Source organism: Rhodnius prolixus, unplaced genomic scaffold, assembly GCF_049639745.1.
Source record: "Rhodnius prolixus isolate KJV_2025 unplaced genomic scaffold, Rpr scaffold_8, whole genome shotgun sequence".
Classification (NCBI taxonomy): Eukaryota; Metazoa; Arthropoda; class Insecta; order Hemiptera; family Reduviidae; genus Rhodnius; species Rhodnius prolixus.
This window is the reverse complement of record NW_027411593.1, coordinates 3,204,955-3,225,206: the sequence shown is the minus strand read 5'-3', so window position 1 is coordinate 3,225,206 and position 20,252 is coordinate 3,204,955. Positions and strand designations below refer to the sequence as shown.

Here is a 20,252-nt window from a genome sequence, read left to right as displayed (position 1 = left end):
TCGGAACACATCGTGAAGGGTAAGCTACGTGGGGCAACAAAGCGTTGAGAGGCAGCGGTGACAGGGGATGTGAACAGCGTGGAGGCCTTCTTGCTCAGCGAAGCTGCGAAGGTGGTGAAGCTGTGAAAAGATCCTGGATGCCCCCTGGGTAATGTGTCACTGCGCAATTGCGCGATAGACCTGGCGAAGGGGCCGGTGAGGTTGACACCGGCCACCCTGCAGGCCATAACAGCAAGGATGTGCTTAGGCGAGAGGGCACCCATAGGGGGAGTGATGGAGTGAAGCGTGGCGGGGCAGCACTGGCTGCAGTTGTAAAGGCAGCGCCAGCTACCTCTGCGCCCATCCGGTATGGCGCAGTGGCAGTGGACGAAAGCATTGGGGGCTAAGGCACCAGTGGGAAGCAGACGGTGCAGCGTAGCACCAAGAATGAGCCGGGGGCGATACTGATTCCCGGGCATTCGCTTAGAATAGAGAAACGCGCAGGGTAGTGGTGCATCAGTAAGAGGTCCACGTACGCGCAGCGGATCCTTGGAGTTCGAGGAGCGGTTTAATTGCAGATCTAAGCAAGGCGGAGAGGAAAGAGTATGAACCTCTAGTAATTTCTTAGCAGGATACTCTTCATGTATGACCCGGATGATATGACTTAAGGCGTTTTGTAGCTCCAAGGATGATAGCTCACCATGGCGAGGCGTGGTGGGGTTCCTGCAGTTGAACCCGAAGCGTAAACAATACGCAGTAATGCGTTGGCGGTGGAGCAATGAAGAGAACTGGAAAATAATATTGTCCTCAGGAGCAGTGGTCACTAGAGCCACCTTGACTGGTGGCTTAGCTTCCTGATACATACACATTGCGGTTGAATTAGGTGATGCGGGGCGTCTAGGCCCATTGTCTAGAGGCTCAGAAAGCCTAGCAGGTCCGCTCGACCCCTGGGTGCATTCCTGAAGATGAGGCGGGGTAAGACTGTGCAAGGCGCTATCAATTGGATCATCTGCGGTGGATGTACACACGGAACCTGAGACAGGTTCTGCGTTTACCGTGCAGCATGGCGGAGGGCATTCTGCCCGGATGACATGGAGTGGAGGAGGTGGGCGCACAGCCTCACTGTGTGGAGAGGCACACTCAGCTCCGCTAATGCGAGATGGAGGAGGTGCGGGGCGTGACTCCTTAGAGGCAGTGAGTAAAGTTGATTGCGGAGGAAAGGCGTCCTCTGCCTGAGCGGTAAGAGGCGGAAGAGATGCAGGAGACGTAATAGGCGGCTCCTCCGAAGTGGGAAGTAAAGGTGATTGCGGGGGAGAAGCGCCCTCAGCCTCAGTGTGATGAGGCGGAGGAGATAAGCATTCAACTTCACTGTTGTACAGTGTAGGAGAAGTGCACTCAACTCCGCTACTATAAGACGGAGGAGATGCGGGGGGCAGCTCCTCAAATAAGGGGAGCGAAGGAGAGACATCCTCAGCCTCAGGAATATGAGGCATAGAAGAGCACTCAGCCCTACTGATAGGAGGCGAAGGAGAAGCGTTCTCAGTTCCAGTGATGTGAAGCGGAGGAGAAGCGCACTTAACTCTGGTAATATAAGGCGGAGGAGACGGGTACTCAACCTCACTAATGTGAGGTGAAGGAGATGAGGAGTGTGACTTCTCGGCAGCGGGGCGAACAGGTGAGCGCGGAGAACCGGGGCTAGCAGCAGGGATGCCTACGGCCTCATCAGAGACCTTGAGAAAACCTGAAGGCTGCAGGTGCGCTGGAAGCGCAGGAGGGAGTGATGCAGCAAGGCGAGGCGTGGGAGAGGCTGTTGAAGCAGGGGTTGCCGACGGTGGAGAGCTGGCAGGCGTGGATGGCCGCATAGTGACCAAGGAAGCAGAATTAGCCTTCGCAAAGATATCGATAATTTCGAGGTATAAATTTTGCACCTGCTGGAACCCGTCTATCAAATGCCATTCCGAGAGGCCCTCAGGAGGCCGGTTCGCATCCAGATACGGCTCAACTCGCTCTCGGAAGGAGGCGAAGTCGGTCTCGACTAATCTCGTCATCGAAGCTATGAGCGTGGAGGACAGAGGAGCGACTCTGAGTCGTTGGACAAGGTACTCGAGATGGCGATCCAGGGCCAATTTAGTTGCTCTGATTAAGCGAGTAAAGGCAACCAACGATAATGCACCTGCAGTGCCTTTCCCTTTTTTAGGCGCCATAGTGGGTTTTATTAAGCGATGCGGAAGAAGTGGACTGTATATGGGCGTATATCCGGCCCGGAGGACCAAAATGTAGGCGCGCGTGGCCGCCTACACCCAAATGCTAAGGTGCCCAAGTGGGCGCTGTACGAAATAATAGTAGACAAAGAAGAATAGAAAAAATAAAGAGAAATAAAAGAAAAAGGGGAAGGTACTTACCCTTTGCAAGGAGCGATGTGCGTGAGGTATGTTGATAAGCTGCCTGAGAAGCGTTGAGAGGAAAGGAAGCTGTGGAGCGGAAGCGTGTATATATGTTTATGTAAATGTGTGTGTGTGTGTGGTGAGCTTTGAGAAAGGGAGGCAATATTTGGGCTCAGGCTCAGAGAAGCGTAGCGGAAGTGGAAATGAGGTAAGCGGAAGAGTAAAGGGGGAATAGTGCAATAAGTGCACTATAAGCGGTGAAATATGCGTGAAGCGATATTCTGGAGAGGCGTTCAGATGCGGATGATGCGTACTGTTAGGTGTCAGCGGTAGTGAAGCGTAGCGGGTTGAGAGGCGTTAAGTTGCTAAAAGCGTGAGCAGAGAAGCGTCTTAAACAAGGACTAGCGGGGAACTGCCCAGACTAGAAAGGTGACCACATGGTTCAAAGGAAGTAGTGGGGCAAAGGGTTTAGAATATAGAAAAACAAATAAAGGAAATAGAAGCGGAAACAACAAGTTAATATAGAAAGTTTGAGAGGATAAAAAAGGTGTAAAATAATAACATAATAATGAGCGATAAGAAATATGTAGAAAGAAGGAAATTAAGGCGGATGTGTACATTAGTACGCGCGCGGGCGCGAGGCTGAATCGCGAGAGACGGACGCTAGCCAAACTGGCCGAATGGTCTCGGTCACGACCGAACAATGTGGAAAAAGAGATTTTCAGAGAAGGGTGTGTTTGGGTGCAACCTTGAACAAGCGAAAGTTCCGAGAAGATTCGGAAACATGAAAGGATTGTGGTTCTCGTCTCGAGCCACTATCAAGAATGGAAAACAAAAGTCTGCTGTTAACACCCACACGTTTATTAACATCTTGGTGGTTCTGAAATACTTACACCAACTCGCTGGTTCGTAGTTACGCTAAACTTTTTAAAGAAAATGCATTTTTTGTTTTTGTTTTATTCGTTTATTTATTATGCAACTGTAATTAATTACAACAAGCCAAAGAGATGAGAAGGACAGCGCAAATACACATGCACGTATATATACGTATGTACATATATTAGATTAGAATTAAGTTCTGTTTCTTGGATATAATAATCTTTCTCAAGAGATTAGGATTGCCTCATACCAAGTTTGAATTTAAAAATTCAATTTCCTATTCAAGTTCTGTAAATGAAAATTCAAAAGAGGAAATGGTTAATAAAAAGAATACAAATCTAAAATCTATACGCAAAAAACCCTAACTAAAAACGAGTAGAATTAAACGCTTGTTAGTTCAAGGGTGCTTTACGCTATTTGAGCTGCAAATGAAACTTCTATTTAAGCGTAGCAAACCTCACGTTTCTGACCTGTTCAACATACGCCCAATGATGCCTGTTCACTGATTTTCATTAATTGTGAATCTCATTGAACTAGGTTATGTTTTCGCAATATCAGCCATGTTTAATAAGGATCTATCTGTTTTCAGGTCTCCCTGAGTCAAGATTTTTGTCCAAAAGCTTTTTGTTGGAGCCGACAGTGTCACCTGAAGCAGATATCTAATTTGAACTTACTTTCCCGTTGTTATGTAATGCTGATCAAAGCCTCCACAGATAGACATATCTACATACAAATAGTCAAAACTCAGGGAACATTTGAAATGATCTTCATGTTTTCTCTTTACCGAGTATATTATTGAGAGAAAATTAAAAAAACTATCAAATTTCATAGATATCAACCCCAAGTTTGTGCAGGCACTTTTCACCATGCCTTGGAATTAATTAATTTAAAGTTGCGTGGAATGTTCAGAATTTTGTTTCATCTTGTTTGACAGTCTTCTAAACATTTGTTTTTAATGAAAGCATTATTTTGCAAAATTCGACACCAATATGGTATTTTGTTGCTTGGGGAATTGTAAAAATAATTATTATAAATTTGGGATATTTGAAAGTAAATGTTAAAGACCATGTTAAAAGCTTTTTAATTTAGATGTTTATAAAATATTAAACTCATCTCTGAGGGGATGGTAATTTTAATGAAAATTACTTTATTATGAAAATGTTAATTTTCAGAAGAAAAATTGATAAATAAAACATGTTTTAATACTCTTCTAGTGTGACTTTTAAATTAAATTTAAAATTGTAAAATGATTCAAAAATTTATGACTACTATTCCTGGTCTATATCCAATTTGATGGGACGATATTAAGCATGCAGCAGAGGCGGTCGGTTTTATTGGCGCACCATTTTATTGCATAAGAAATAAATGTTGCAACTGGTTGACCACATGACGACAACAGGTTGTACGGTCGCAAAAAAAAAAAAAAAAAACAGGAAAATCCTTAGTTAAATTTGTGGTTTTATAACTTAATTGCAGTCATTTAATTACTTTCACCACTGTGCCGCGTTTTCGCGACGTTTTGGACGAAAAAAAAAAAAATGTTTTTCATAAATTGGTCTTTTACGAGCCTTCTGGAACAGCGAGGAAGTTTAAGCTTGATACGCAGTCCCTATCGTGGTGCCCATGAATAGTTCCGTAACTTTACTGAATTTAACACAACACTCAATATACACAATATTTACGAGTACTTGCCTTTTCCTTCACTCTGTTTATTTGCAAAAAAATTATAATATTATTTATTTATTTGCCACCGGAGCCTCACCTACATTTTGTATTGTATTCATCTAATCTGATTTGGCAGAGCTTTCGAGTGATTGTATGCAAAAAAGTCAAGCGCAAGCTCTCGCATGACTGTCTCTTACTAAAGTAACTGTTTTCTAGGTTCAATCTTACTAATTTGTTCAAAAGCCCCAATTTCAGAACTAACAACAATTATTGTTATTAGGTAATAAAAGTGCACATTACCCGGAAGTGACCTTTGGAGAACACCTACCTCTGTACAGAATGGCGTCGCTCTGTATATCTCCAACGTGTGCTTGTGTGGACAACAGCTTGTGGCAGGTCTTACTTATAGAGCTCTACTTAAGATACTCCAAAAAAAACATGAAGTTACCAAGAGTAATTAAAAGAACAGCTTGCAAGTGATTTCCAGTTTTCTGATTAGAGAAGAAACGTTAAACCATCAATAATGGATGGTGGAAAGCTGAAGATAAGTCCAGTCACGTGGCGGTGACGTGACAGAGGGTCCTGTGTTGGAGCACCCGATCTTGGCGACGGCATCTTAATAATGTACTCAACACCTGCAGGATAATCTGGTAGTTCTTCTTACTAGCTTTCATTTGAATAGTTTCCAGCTTACATCAATGAAATAAAAATATCCATTTTTATATTTTACCTTTTTTTTCTCTTTCAGTTAGCGCCAAAGTTTTGTAATAAAATGGGGAAAATAATTTGAGTTAAGGAAATTTAATCTTTGAAGAATTTTTTTTAAAGAATGTGCCCTCGTGAAGTTTAGAAAACCCTGCAAGCTTTCTAATTCATAAAGCTCTTTGACTTGAAAATAGCGGACTTAACTAATACTTTGTCATGTTGTTACTGTTGTTGTTGTTTCAAGAATAATTAAAGTTTTTTTTATTTTGTTTTTTGATCTATTTTCGCCCCCCTACTGGAGCCCTACAACACCCACTCGGCCTGCCCAGACTCTCAAGTTCTGGCAAGGAAATTGAGAGCTGGAAGTTAGGTAAAAATATTCACTTTCCCTAGATATGCCAAAGAAAACTGTAGAAAATTGTAGAAAGAGGACCCTCTCTACCCAGGATCATGGCAGCTCCAAAAAATACACTCTCTCCCTGGTGCAACTCATGTCTCCTCCGCTCAACACTCGCCAGTGTTCTGAGTATGGATGATTCCTCAAAATGAGGCAACCAGGCACCTCACAGATGTTCTAGGACTCCATCTTCAGTTATTCTAAATTGGCCAAATTAAGACGTTTTTAGAGGGGGATATAACCCACTAAAGAGAGGAAGAAATAAGTAATGTCATTTTTTTTTTTGCTATTTCGACGTTGTGGCTGGAATTTAATTAAAACGTGGCCTTGGGCATTTATACCCCTACTTTTTTTTTTAAAAAAAAAGAATCATTCTTCGTCATGTTTGGTCTCGTTGAAAAGAAATTTGAATTGTTAAAAAGTGCATTTCTTTTTTCATCATTTAATTTGGTTTCTCTCATGTTTCTGGAATCTGGATGCTCACCCTCTTTGATTTTGGTTTATCAAAGTATAGAATAATTAATTAGAAAAAATGGAGATAAAATTATTTCCATTCACTAAACAATAAACTTTTGCTATCAGTTTATGTACAATAAAGTTTTGAGACCAGAAGATACACAAAAACCACCCTTATAGACTCAATAAGAGCTCAAAACAAATATTTAATTGAAAACTCAAAATAGAAAAATGCACGATTACAGTTTGTGGTTTAATTTTGAACAAGCAGGGTTGCCATAACCTGCAGGTGCAAGGCACAAATCTTTCTCATGACACCATTTTTTTTTTTCTTTTCTTGACTCAGAATACCTTTAAATGTTGTATTTTAGGGGGTGAAAAATTCAATTTCTAAAAATTTAACACTATACCATGATGTAGCCCCTACCAAATAATAAAAACTTGTAAATTATAAAGAACTTAAGAAGGAACAAGTTGACGCGTATCAAGGACAAATTTAATGGAAAAAGGAAATCTTACTGGTCTTCGCAAGTTTGCGACAGAATAAGGAGAAAAGTTTGGTCGGCTGGTTTAGCGCTGAATGCCAGGATGCTACACAATAGAAGAACACAAAAGAAGTCAGTAGATAAGATAAGTTAGGCTACCTTCTAGGACTGTTACACTTTTTGTGACAAAACATTTGGCAACCGGGTCAAACTGGTTGTGTAGTTTGATAATTATTTTTTTCTTTTATTTCCTTTTAATTTTCCTTAATTTTAAGCCGACAATGTAACTAGTTAGAATGGCGAAGTGGAGTTCAAAGAAATCCAGAGTGGATTCACGACTGAGAAAGAGATAAACTACTTCCTCTAGGATAAAGGTAAGCCGAGAATTAATCAGTAACGTGTTTTTATCCATCTGTGAGTCAAATAAGAAAAAAAAAGGCAGAGATAAACTGTGTGGTGAAGAACGTGGCTTTTTAAGCAGGAGATCCCCAGTTCGAATCCCGCGTAGGGCTAGTTTTTATTTGTTAGAAGAAAAATTGTTTATAGTAAAGTACGACAACTAATTGTTAGTTGGAAGTTAAGCCCCGCCCTGAAAAAATTGGCCATTACTTTACTAAACTTAGTGTTCGGTGACTAGGGTCTCGACTCTTTTTTTACCTTGTAAGTCTCTTACAGGCTCTCTGTTCGTTAATGGACTGTGTTGTGGGCAACAAATCATAGCAAAAGTAATATTATAATACAACCTGCTTTCAAATCTTCTGTTCTAATATTTTTATCCCTCAAAAAAAGCTGAGCCATATAAACCGGAATAAGTGATATTCAGAAGAAGCATTGACTGAGCTACGAGTAAGCAGAACGAAGAAGAAGTTAAACGCCAGCTCATTAACTTTTTTTTGTGTGCCTTAAGTTATGTGATCTTGGACAATCACGCTAAAGTGGGGGTATTTTGGGTTATTTTCAGTTTTTGCTGAATAAAGTTCAGATGTGATAAACTCGCCCATCGGGAATTAACCTAAAGTGTTGTAAATACCAGCAGACATTTGTTACACTATATTTTGAAACAGTTAAGCGTTATAAAATTGCATGATTGCAAAGTGGACTTACAGAGTTATTTCTTTATTTTCATCAAACTTAGAAAAAAATTAAAAATTTTAACGACCAGCTGGAATATTGTTAGATTCTTATTTATCCTTACAATAGGATATAATTCCGTGTAGTGGTGAGTCACCAGGGTACCGAAATACCAGGAGAACCTTTCTGCTAAATGTAAGAAAGACAAATTAGGCTCTTAGAAATGCTGGGCAGTTACATTGCCAAACATAATATGACAATTAGTCCAAGTTTCTTATGTTAGTGCAAAACATCCTTCCAAGTTATAATAACCTCTGTTCACCAATTGTTCATCACATTAAGCCTGTCAAAATTTCTTTTTACTTCTTTTTTAAGAATAAATGTTGTAAAAGTGCCAAACTTTTTTGGATTATTGCGATGAGCCGCCAAAAAAATGAACAATTTTTTAAAATTACGAGTTTAAAGAACATTTTTTTAACCTTTTTTTTCCAATGGATTTTACAGTTTTATTGCGCAAATTTTAAAGAAAATTGATCCCTACGATTGTCTCCAAATTTTAAAAATTTGTCACACGCAAAAAGAACTGTAACTTTTACTTTTCCTAAAATTGTAGGTAAAGCCTTGTAAATTTCTGAGTTGAAAATTGGAGTGATAGAAAGTCGAATTTCTTGAACTCATTCCCAAAAAAATACCGCTAGATCCTGCTGAAAATCAACAATATTTAGTAATTCTAAGTGTGAAAAAATAATTACAACTTGATTCGTGTTAGAACTATACAATTTTTTTTTAATCTTTCTTTGAAAGTATCAACGAACGCCACAGAGGCTGAGCGATTAGAGGCGAGACCTGCAAAGCTGATATGTATTGTGGTACTGGGTTCAATTCCCGGTCTTAGGCCTTGGATTTTATTTAATAAAGGAAATTTACAGTAAAGTATGTTTGCTAGTCGCCTCCGTGCAAGACACCTAATTGGTAGTTGGACCGCCAGAAAAAATAGGCAATTACTTTACTTTAATCAACATTACTACAGAATTTTTTATCAAATCTTCTTTCTAGTATACTTTGGTCAAACTTCCAATCACAACTGGCCGTTTTATTTAAAGGCTTTACCACGTGATACCCTTCCATTGTAAGAATTCTTCCTAGTTTTGAACTGGGAAGGTAATTCGTACTTAGACAAATATAACCTACCATACAACATGTATTTTCTGGAAGATTCTTGAACCTGGGAAAGCTTAGATCCAATAAAAAGAATATTATTATCCACCTAGATGCTATTTCATCCGGACCATATTTGCTGCTGCTTTTTGCAACGGTCTGTCTAGGGTCTGGCTCCAATCGCCCTTAAATTCTTCTACGCTCTACTAGTACATAAAGTTGATCGCTTACTTTTTATTAGCAGAAGAGGAGCATCATGATGTTTCCTGGTTGCTTTACTATAACACTCTACGCCTACAGACTAACCTGATTTTGTTTTTATACTCTTTCTTATTCTGAGGTTTCCTTCCTTTTTATTTCCTCATACTAAACTTGGCAAAAAAAGGAAGTATAGCGCTCGTACTAAATTTTTGATCAGCTTAACTGTAAAGCAAAAATCGCACTGAGTTCAAATATCTTGTTTAGGTTTTATCCTGGCAATAGGCTCTCAATTCCATTCCAATAAATTGATTTAGATGGAAATTTGGAACACGTGGGATTGTAAAGTGTCGTTTCCACTTGTTTAAACACTCAAAATCTATAGGTTGCGCCTGGCCAGTCGGATTTCCAATGGGCGAGCTATTATTACACCTGTTCACTAATCAGCGACATTGTAAAGGCTCCACGCTGTGCAGGCTAAAACTTCTATCGCACGATAATAATACAAATCCATCACATTATTTCTGCTTCAATAGTTAATGGAGCTACAGTTGGATGAACATCTTACTCACCCTGCTTCACCTCACTCTTTCGGACTTCCACTTATTTCGATCCATGGTTCATACTTTGAGGTAAAAAAAAACAACCAGAAATTGAGTTCCTGGCATAAAGATTGGTTGAATAACGATATTTATTATTCTTGTGCAGAATAAACTGATAAATCTCCCTTTTTAAATATTCTTTAAAGTAAAACAATGAAAAAAGCAAAACTTTTTTTGACCCCAGCAAAAAATAATCATCTGGATGTATGTTTAAAAAATATAAATGTATTAACCAAAGAGAATGAAAAAATATGATTTATTAAATTAAATACATGTTTTTCTTTAATTTCTGAATCCTTTAATAATAATGTCCTTTGGATTAAAAATAAAAATAAAAAAATACTCATTATTTTATTATTTTTTTCCCCAAAAATTAACAAAGAAATTTTAATGCCAACCCAAATCAACGATATTCAAACAAGAAATACAACAAATTAAAAAAATAAGGTAAAATACAGTCGACTCTCGATAATTCAAACTCTACAGCTGCTAACTTCGGTAAATCGAAAAAATTCAGTGTATTTTGATACGCTCGATAACTCGAAATCCTTTTCCTAACAACAGGGGGAGAGAAGGCTCTATAATTCGAACGAGGCCGCTTCCCCTCTTTATAATTCGAATTTTCCCTAGTAATGTTTACTTCTCATTTTCCGATCATTGTTCATTTCCTGCGTAATGTTTTCTTCGTTTCAGCCCAGTTTAACTTTCCAATTCTCTTTCTTAGTTTGTCACGAAGGGGAAGTACGTCTCCCTTACTGTGTCCGGCAAAGAAAACATTATCGCGGCCGTGAAAAGCGGTTCGAAACAAAAAAGATATCGCCAAAACTTTCAATATTCCACCATCAACGCTTTCTACAATTCTAAGTCACTTGACTAAGTCAAGCCACATTGAAACAAAAAACTGTTCTTCATTTTCTTAATTAGGTACATATGTATATTATTATTTATTGAAATGTTAATACATATGTATTTTTTTTGTTCTTTTTTGTCGTTTTCATTATTTTTACTTTTTTACTTGAGGCTATATATGTCTAAAACTTAGGTAAGCTCATACGTATTTTCAATATACGTATGTACATACATATATACATAATAAAAACTCTTAATAATTCGAATTTTTTTTCCCTTCTTGATAATTCGAATTTTTCTTGTAGTCCCTTGGATTTCGATTTATCGAGAGTCGATTGTAATAATAATATTAAAAACATTCTGAAAAATTTTGTTTCAAAGCGTGTGTTCTTTGTTCCACATTTTTTGTGTTCTTTATACTTTGTTCTTTACTTAAAAAATATAAATTCGATTTCAAATTTTTTATATAATTATATTCGTAATTAATAAAAAATAAAACATTTATTTGTTTTATAATTATATAAAAAGTTATTCCATAAATTTACACATTATTTATTTTACATAACGAGATTTTTTAAAAAAATAAATAAAATAAGCTTATGTGTATTTCTTTTTTTTACTATCAAGAAAATAAAGAGAGATAATTAAAAGTAAAATGAAGATTTTATGCATTTGTTAACAAAACCTTTTGGTTCGTCGCGTTTGTTTTTTTATTCTTAATTTTTTTTTTTTTAAAGAATTACAGCTCGTCTTAGTAACTTGAAACTTCATTAAAAATGAAATAATATTTATACATTCATAATTATATTATTTTAAATTACAATTAAATAAGTAAAATTAAACTAGACAAAAAAATTGGTTCTTTTAAAATAATATTTAAAAAGATCGTAGCTATAAAAGGTATTTATTTGAGGCGTCCAGAAGAAGTAAGGTTTCCAGTGCCTTACAACAAGATACCGTGAAATTTCTAAATTGCAGTTTTTAGTGTTACAAAAAATCAAAATGGTTTCTTTACAATCATAATTATGTACTATATTTCATGTAATCAAGTTTACTTTTAAGTACAGGTTATTTTTTATGAAAAATACTAAAAAAAAAGAAGTTTTTTGAGGTATCTGTTTTGCTGTTGCTATGGCAACCTTTATTCAGGTCTTCGTTGCAAAAATCGACAGTAGTTAGCTAAATTCAAGCGATTAAAGACAGTAGACACAAGCTATAGAACGATTTGTCGCTCGTATACGCCAATTATACCCATCTTTCCTCATTTATATATTTCTAACGTAAAAAATGGATCACTGTTTTCTGAGTAATCAGCTAAAAGTTCCAGCAGATATTATTGTGCCCCTGAAATTCCAAGTAAAGGTACACAAAATAAAATTTCTGAACCTCTCTCTGTGCATTCGATTATAAACAAAGCATTTTTAAGTCATTTTCCAAAAAAGAAAGTCGTGCCGAAGATGGATTTTTCAATTTTTTTTTTAAGCGCAAGTATTTGTGTGTACACAGAACAAATTTCTTTTGTTACGAGTTTGACGTAGATGCTTTGTCAAATTAATTATCTCAAAGAAATAAAATCTATCCTCACCATTCAGTTTAAACATGAGACCGTCTACTGTAGAAGTATTCAAATGCCAACTGACATTCACGCTAAGTCACCTGCAGACGAGCATAATTCCAACGAATCGTGAATTTTGCAGTCGCTTCTAATAGAATGTTGTATCTAAGGCAAGGCTTTATAATGCTCATTCAAAAGACCAAGTGAGATCAGCTTGTTGACATACCAAGACAAAAACCGTAAAGGATGTAGAAACAAACTTGAATGAACTTGAGAATTGAAATAAGAAAAACTGTGGGACAATGACTAGTTAACAGTTGACTTCGTAGTATCACAAATCTGGCCACTAAAGAACTTGGACTTTGGTGCGTTTGATGCAGGATTGTGTTATGGCATCAATGCATTTTCGACCGAAGGTAACCTAATCGTACTTTTTGCTTCTAGGCGCCTCATTTCTCTATTACTTACTTTTTTTAAAAAATTAAATACTAATTCTGGGGCTTACTACAGTAACAAATCTATATAATATATACTAATATTTTACGTCACCTAAACATTTAAAAAAGAAAACTATGCATGCAAATGTTTAAATTTAGTCTTTATATTATCTATTCCATAAAATAAAAAACTTAAAAAGTAATATTGATAGAATGATCAGCAAAAGTTGGTAATTTCCAAGTATATTATTTAATATTTTCTTTTTCTTCGTTTTGAGCCCTTAATTCAGCAGTTTACTGCACAAATCGATTAACTCCACTTTCTTTAAATATCTTAAATTTAAGTATCAAAGTACTTGGTTCAGTCATAGCTTTTTATATTCATAATAATTTTCCCAAATAATAAAAGATTAACACCACTAATCGACAAAATTTGTTTGGTAAATAAGATAAATAATTTATTTCTGAATCCATTTTTTTGATTAACTCCGTGCTCTAATGTAAATCATTGCAATAATTCAACTCAAATTCAGTAGCAGGCGCTGAATGATAACAGTAAATTTATTTGAATTTATATTATTTAATTTAAAAAAATGCATATTATTATTTCATACATTTCTCCACTTTTTGTTTTATGGAGTTAATCGAATTATGCAGTGAAATTCTAAATTTTTGGGAGTAGGTTATTCCATTTAAAACGAGAACTGGACCCGTTAGACAGTCACAATGAGTTTTACACCTGAAGTGTTGGTTTTGGAACGAAATAGAAGTGTAAGAATCGGAGGTAGAATAAGTTTTTTTTTAAAAAAAAAAAAAAAAAAAGAAGTTTCGATGGTTCGGACAACTTAGAAGAATGACCCTAGAGAGATTGCTGATGACTACCTAAAGTTTGTGAGATGGAAATGAGATTACTAGAACTTCGAGAACTGAAAGCAAGCTTTGATATGACGTCAAACCGAGAAAAGGGCGCATAAATAAGTCAAGGATATTGTCTCATCATCATCTTAAAAAATGTAAAAGAAAATAATAATAGAATTGGTAATGTGTTATATGATTGTTATATGTTGAAATAAAATGTTTTTCTTTTGATGATGTGTCCACATGCAAGGCAGGTATGGTTCAATGGTCCTTAAAACAGCCTTCCACGATATTCTTTCCAGGGATCTCTTTAAGCAGGAAGATTCCTACTAAGTGAGGATGCAGGAGAGTCCTACTTAGTATTCTGCAATCTAAATTACTTCCAATGAAGACTATAAATTAATTCCAAGGCCATCCTACAATACCCCGATCCCAACCTACCAACCTTCTTCCTGAAGTTCCAGTTGAATTGTTCCGCTGCCTCGGACAAATTAGGCGTAATAAAATGAACCAGAATACTTCAGGAATATTCTGAGGTGGGTAATTGTAATGCAATCTTTTCTTTTACTTTGGTCGGCTTTACAGTAACAGAAGTCGGGCTCACGTTTCTGTAGAGTCGTAGAATAGGGGGGCCTAGACGCCTTAGGCATCTGTCTTCTGTAGATACAATAGATTATTTCTCTATACGTTAAAGAAATGTCTTTAATGGCAATATTATTACTTCTCCTAATTCAATTGACTTACATTATCAAGTCAGACCTGTATATGCTATGCCTCCAGCTTTCTTTCCAGCTAAAAGCATTTTTATAGGCTATCTGTTCGAGTCAATTGCCTAAACGTTTCATGGAAAAATGCAAGGTTTTAACTACCATGACGGGCTACCGGGCCATTTACCATGTCCAGAGTTCGTCTTGAATTCCTACATCATTTCATGATACCTTCCCAAATATTCTTGCATAGTAAATCAAATATTCAAATAATCAAAAAAGAAAAATATTTGTAACGGTGAAAATCGAAATGAATAAATTTGCAGTTAATGATAAGCTTGTAAGCCATAAATTGTTGCACGAATAATGTTAACTGTCATATGTCTGAAGTTGAGTGGAGATAATGTCGTCTCTAAGTTTGAACTATTTTGCTAATTCATCTTCATAGCTATCAAAATGTATATGTAAATTATATTTACCCTATAGTATGCAACCTTTGCACAAATTTAATGTTAAAACATGCAAAATTATTGAAACAGGCAATTTCCGAATCGTGATTTTCTGAATCTAGGCGGTTCTGCCTGGGGACTAAGTCCTACGAAGTGAAATCAAACAGTATGAGACTAGCTGATGAGTATTCGTACATATTGTCCGGGCAATCACGACAAAAGCGTTTTGAGGCTGTAATTTGTATGGAAGCACCACTACAATTTGGATACAAAAAAAAATTGAAGTTCATATATGCGAGGAATGGACTAAACCTCACCCCGACAGATTGGTCCACACAATCAAATCACCATAGCAGCAACTAACACAAGGCAGCCTCCATTCCACAGACAAGCGAAGAAAGGGCTACACTTCTAGTTTTTTTTTTTTAATTTTAAATGTGCAGAACATGCGATTAAAATGCCGCATTATTGTTTCGCCTGCAGTGCGGCCAATAGGCAAGATTAGGTATGTGGAATTGCTCGAAAGCTGTGAAGGTGCAGGATGGATGGATAGACAATTACTGGTATCAGGTACCATGGATTTCGCGGACGATTTAAACCCTGCAACTTTGCTTTTGATGCATTCATTCGCAAAGGTTGTTTCTGTGGTATTGTAAAAGAGCAGATTTCCAAATACTGTATTATTTTTCTGAGCGCTACTTGCGCTGCATCATTACAAGAGTTAAGAGTAAACGTCATGTATAGAAAAACCACTCAATTTTTAACAATTGTCCACGGTCATATATATATATATATATATCTAAGATATGTACTAAATAGGTGGGTATGGGGGAGAAACTAGCGCATGCGTACAATGCTCACGAAACACGCTCCACCGCCGCTGGCGAATAACTGCTAATAACAATTGTACGGACCATTGCGTGCAAGCCCCCCCCCCCACCCAACTCCTCTTCCACAACCGATTTAATAACGTCACCACCTCCTTTGTGCTAAACCCTAATATATGTTATTGACGATTATAATCATTATTAATTTTTGGCAATTATTGTAAATGACCACACAATAATGTGTCGTTAAAACAAATAAATAAATATAACGTTTATTATTCAATTAGAGAAAATGTTAAAGGATAAGAGCACCCTCCTCCACATTAAGGGAAATCAATTTTCCTGTAAACTCCTTTATTATTAAAAAAAAAATTTTGGGGAAAAAATTGTAGTTTTCACTTTTGCTCTTCACTTTATATTGTGAATATTATATTAAAACAAAAAACATAAAAAAAATTAAAAACATAAAAAAAAGAGGGGAAAATAATGAAAAGATCTGACTACCCTCATTTTAAAATTAGAATATACTCAAAAAACATATTCTTCAAGAGGAATGGAACTTTTTTTTATATATATATAATATATATTATTTATATATATGTACAACAATTGAAGAAAGTCTTATCGTTTAAATTAAACTAAACTTAATTACAACTAGAAAAATCATAAATTACACAAGTGTCATACTAGCAAAAAACATTTTTCACATTGTTGGGAGACTTTTTGTTGTTTTCCAGGGGGAAGAAAAATAAAAACTAAATCACATTCCTAAAAGTTTTAGTAAAAATATTATTAAGAAAATGTCTCTCTTTCATTATGATAAATATTATTATTATTTGTATTACTTTAAACATCGAAAATAATGCCGGCAAATGAACAGAAAAATAAAGAAAAATTAAATGTATAATTGATGGATACATATTTTAACTATTATACTGTGTAAAAATTATTTTCTTCTACTATTAACTATTTTTAAAGGGAACATATCTGAGAGATTTGTTTTTCCTTTCTGGTTTTTTAAATTATTTTTGGTTGTTTTATAAAATGGTTTTTCTTTTTCAAAAAAAAATGATATGGCCACCCAAAATTTGTTTTTAAATTATAACTTCTATTAATATTCTGTTTTCCCATTTAGAAAGTAGATCTCTACATACAAATTAAAAAAAAAAAAATATATATATGTTTATACTCTTCAGTTACGCCTATACGGATGATAAGACTGGGTGGTGGTCCCTCCGGGGTAACCTCCTCGTTGTGGTCCTGGGCCTCCACCTCCACCGCCTCCGCCGCCACCACCACCTCCTCCACCACCACCGCCGCCACCGCCTCCAACTCCTGTACCATGAGGAGAACTATAAATCTGTGCGGTATCACCACCCCCGCCAATATTTCCACCATTAGACATCACAGACATATACGATGGTATTGTACTGGCACCTCCACCACCGGTCATCATACAAGGCGGATGTTCACTTAGACGGATATCATGGTTCTTGAGTTGTTCATTTGGTGAATGGTATTGATCAGGCGGGAACATATCTATAAGGAAAACAAACAAAGGTGCAAAGGAAAACAAGGATTAGTTTTTTAAGAAGGATAAATTGGAAAGGAATAAAATAAGATTTAAATTAATGCCACTGAAGGTGGCGAAGGATTTCTTTTTCTTGGTTATCTTAGGAACTGATATGAAATGTTTTCGGTTATTTTTTCGATGGACAATCACAAATTGCAAGCGAAACGTTTTTCTAGTTGCTGGCCAAGAAAACGATTGTTTGAAATGAATTTTTCAAAATTTCTGTTTTAGCAACTTTGCGGCAGTATTAACGGTTATGGTTGGCGTACCCCAGAGAAGAGATTTTTTCGGGTAAATTGCCCCGCCCACCAAATATTATTCTGGTGGAAATTCAAATTCAAGAAAAAGATACGTTCAGCTTGACCACACGCATGGTCATGTATCGAAACCACAACATTGCAATCCTGTACGATAGTTAGGACGCCAATAAGGCGCTGTCATGAGCTCAAAAACGGCTCGGGTAATTGCCACCTCACACGACTATGGGTTTTTCTATGCCACCATTCATGCAATATTTAAACTATTCTAAAGAATTGTGAGGGTCGATTGCGGTTGAAATCGTAAAAGAAAATATGATACGTTCCAAGTATCACAATTATGTTCAGGGAGAATATAGAATCAAGTGATACCAATTATGGATAACACCCACCTCTTAATCAGGAATTGAATTCTAATGAGGAATAAAAATAGGGTAGGAATTGATCAAAACATGCGTGAACACAAAATGCACTGAAAAGGACGGGCATGGAAATGGCTAAGGAAAAGAGGAAGGAAAGAAAGTCATGAAAACATCCGTCCTGCAAGATCCCGTCCTGCAGGAGCAGGAAAACACCTTTGGCCTTGAGCAAAATCAATCCCCACCATATTCAGCTTTGTGACATGAATATATTTGCTCATCTGCCCAATTTGATTTCACTTACCTGTTATAAAGCTTACTAAAATAAAGAGTAATTAAGCTGAAAAGAAGTTAAGCTGTGTTTCAGAACAAAGAAGCTACACACAATAAACCGCGAGCCAAAGTAACATGAGTACAAAAAAAATTTCCCTTACACTAGATAGGGGAAAGTATTGGTGATCGTTAATAGATTTTCAATTTTACGTTTTCACCAGAATCGTTCAATTTGATGTTCACAGATTGAGAAAAATTTTTGAAAGTATCATTGATCTAGATTTGATAATAAAACTCGATAAATGGACAGCAAGAAATGTGTGTAGCATCTCTGTTCATTTGTCCAAAATGTAAAACTTTTGAATGTAAAAAAAATTGTTGAAAAACTTAATAGAATTCTTGTAGCTACAAAGTGTAGCTTGCATCTTTATGTAATACTTCAAAAAATTTTTTGGTAGGTTATTGATCAAAAATTAAGATACCAAATGAACTGTGTCCCACAATTATGAAAATATTAAAACCATTGGTTTTACATCATTACCATTGCAATCTTTAATTTAAAATGGTTTCGTGATTCGAGAAAGTTCCACCCATCCATCTTGTGTTAGATTAGGTTAGATTCAGGATTCTGTGGCCTTATCAAATTGACCAGTGGAGTGTACAGAACCCATCCAACCTAAAGGTCGATTTGTTCTCGGGCAGCTAGGAATCTTAAGATGCTACTAGTTTAAATGTTATCATAGATTCGTCTTAGGCTGCTGTTTTTTTTTTTTTTTTTTTTTTTTGCGCATCAACAGCTGAGGTTATTAGCGCTCGGAGCTTTTTTCAGTGCACTGCCGGCCTCCGGACAGTGTTCTCTCGTTACAGACAACACTGTCCATCACCGGACAGTGAGCTGTAAGAAGCTCCTGGGAAGAGAAAATTTAAGGGGTTAGATTAGATTAGACTAGGGCGGCCTCAGGGCCTGCGCCACTGCGACCCCTTTGGGTCTATTGTGGCTCCCCTAACTTTAAAGCTCACCCTCCAGACCAGACCTGTCCTTTTAATTAGACTCTTTAATGCTGGAGAGCGACTCTTGGGTAAAGCTCACAGGCCTTGGTTTTTCCTCCCCGAGAAGTAACATCCTTTTAGCCACACGAGCCCCTCACACACTGACACAACACAATGACAAAACACATGTCATGTAGTGCCGTTTCCTCCTCTTCCTGACAGAACCTACAGAGGCTATATCATCTGCCAGGCCCATGCGATGCGCATGTGTTTTCTGAGTCTGCAGTGGCCAGTTAATAGGCCATTCAATCATCCTGATAGCCCCCACGGCCTTGACGGATTAATTCTGCAGTCAGCCAATCTAAGGGGTTAGCAGCTGGATTCGAACCCGGGACCTCCGCGTGGGAATCGAGTACGCTAACCACATAGCTAATCCCTCCCCCCCTTAGGCTGCTATTGTTTTTTTTTTCTTTTTTCTTTTCAGTTAGCTTTCAAGAGCCCCAGAAGATATCGTAGACTGGGGGGGGGGGAGGTGACAACACAGCCCACCACAATTTGATAAAAATGTTTGTTTCATTTCAAAACTTTTTTTCCCCCCCCCCGAGCTTTTCTCATCCTGCAACACTATTTATCATTACATTGCAGGAACAGCCTCTGGTGGTACACATAATATAAATTTCAAATATGTACATGAACACATAAATGAAGAAGACAAGGAATTGTAGATTGTAGGGAATCCAGATTCGAACCCGGGACCTCCGCGTGGGAATCGAGTACGCTAACCACATAGCTAATCCCTCCCCCCCTTAGGCTGCTATTGTTTTTTTTTTCTTTTCAGTTAGCTTTCAAGAGCCCCAGAAGATATCGTAAAGACTGGGGGGGGGAAGGTGACAACACAGCCCACCACAATTTGATAAAAATGTTTGTTTCATTTCAAAACTTCCCCCCCCCCCGAGCTTTTCTCATCCTGCAACACTATTTATCATTACATTGCAGGAACAGCCTCTGGTGGTACACCTAATATAAATTTCAAATATGTACATGAACACATAAATGAAGAAGACAAGGAATTGTAGATTGTAGGGAATCCAGATTCGAACCCGGGACCTCCGCGTGGGAATCGAGTACGCTAACCACAT

General features: G+C 37.0%; 1 protein-coding gene and 1 long non-coding RNA gene across 3 annotated transcripts in view; one reads left to right on the top strand and one right to left on the bottom strand.

Moving 5' to 3' along the window:
• Nucleotides 1–6,833: 6,833 nt before the first annotated feature.
• On the top strand, nt 6,834–20,193 carry LOC141450700 (uncharacterized). The gene is made up of 2 exons (XR_012456236.1): nt 6,834–7,324; nt 20,110–20,193. It is a non-coding gene; the product is annotated as an uncharacterized lncRNA (long non-coding RNA).
• Hrb27C (Heterogeneous nuclear ribonucleoprotein at 27C) overlaps nt 10,208–20,252 on the bottom strand; it is a 42,126-nt gene continuing 32,081 nt past the window's right edge. Inside the window, exon 14 of one of the 2 annotated variants that reach the window (XM_074121372.1) lies at nt 10,208–16,996. In XM_074121372.1, the coding sequence (XP_073977473.1) occupies nt 16,854–16,996 (143 nt within the window). In that variant the 3' untranslated portion in view covers nt 10,208–16,853. The other variant, XM_074121375.1, reaches the window with a different exon arrangement.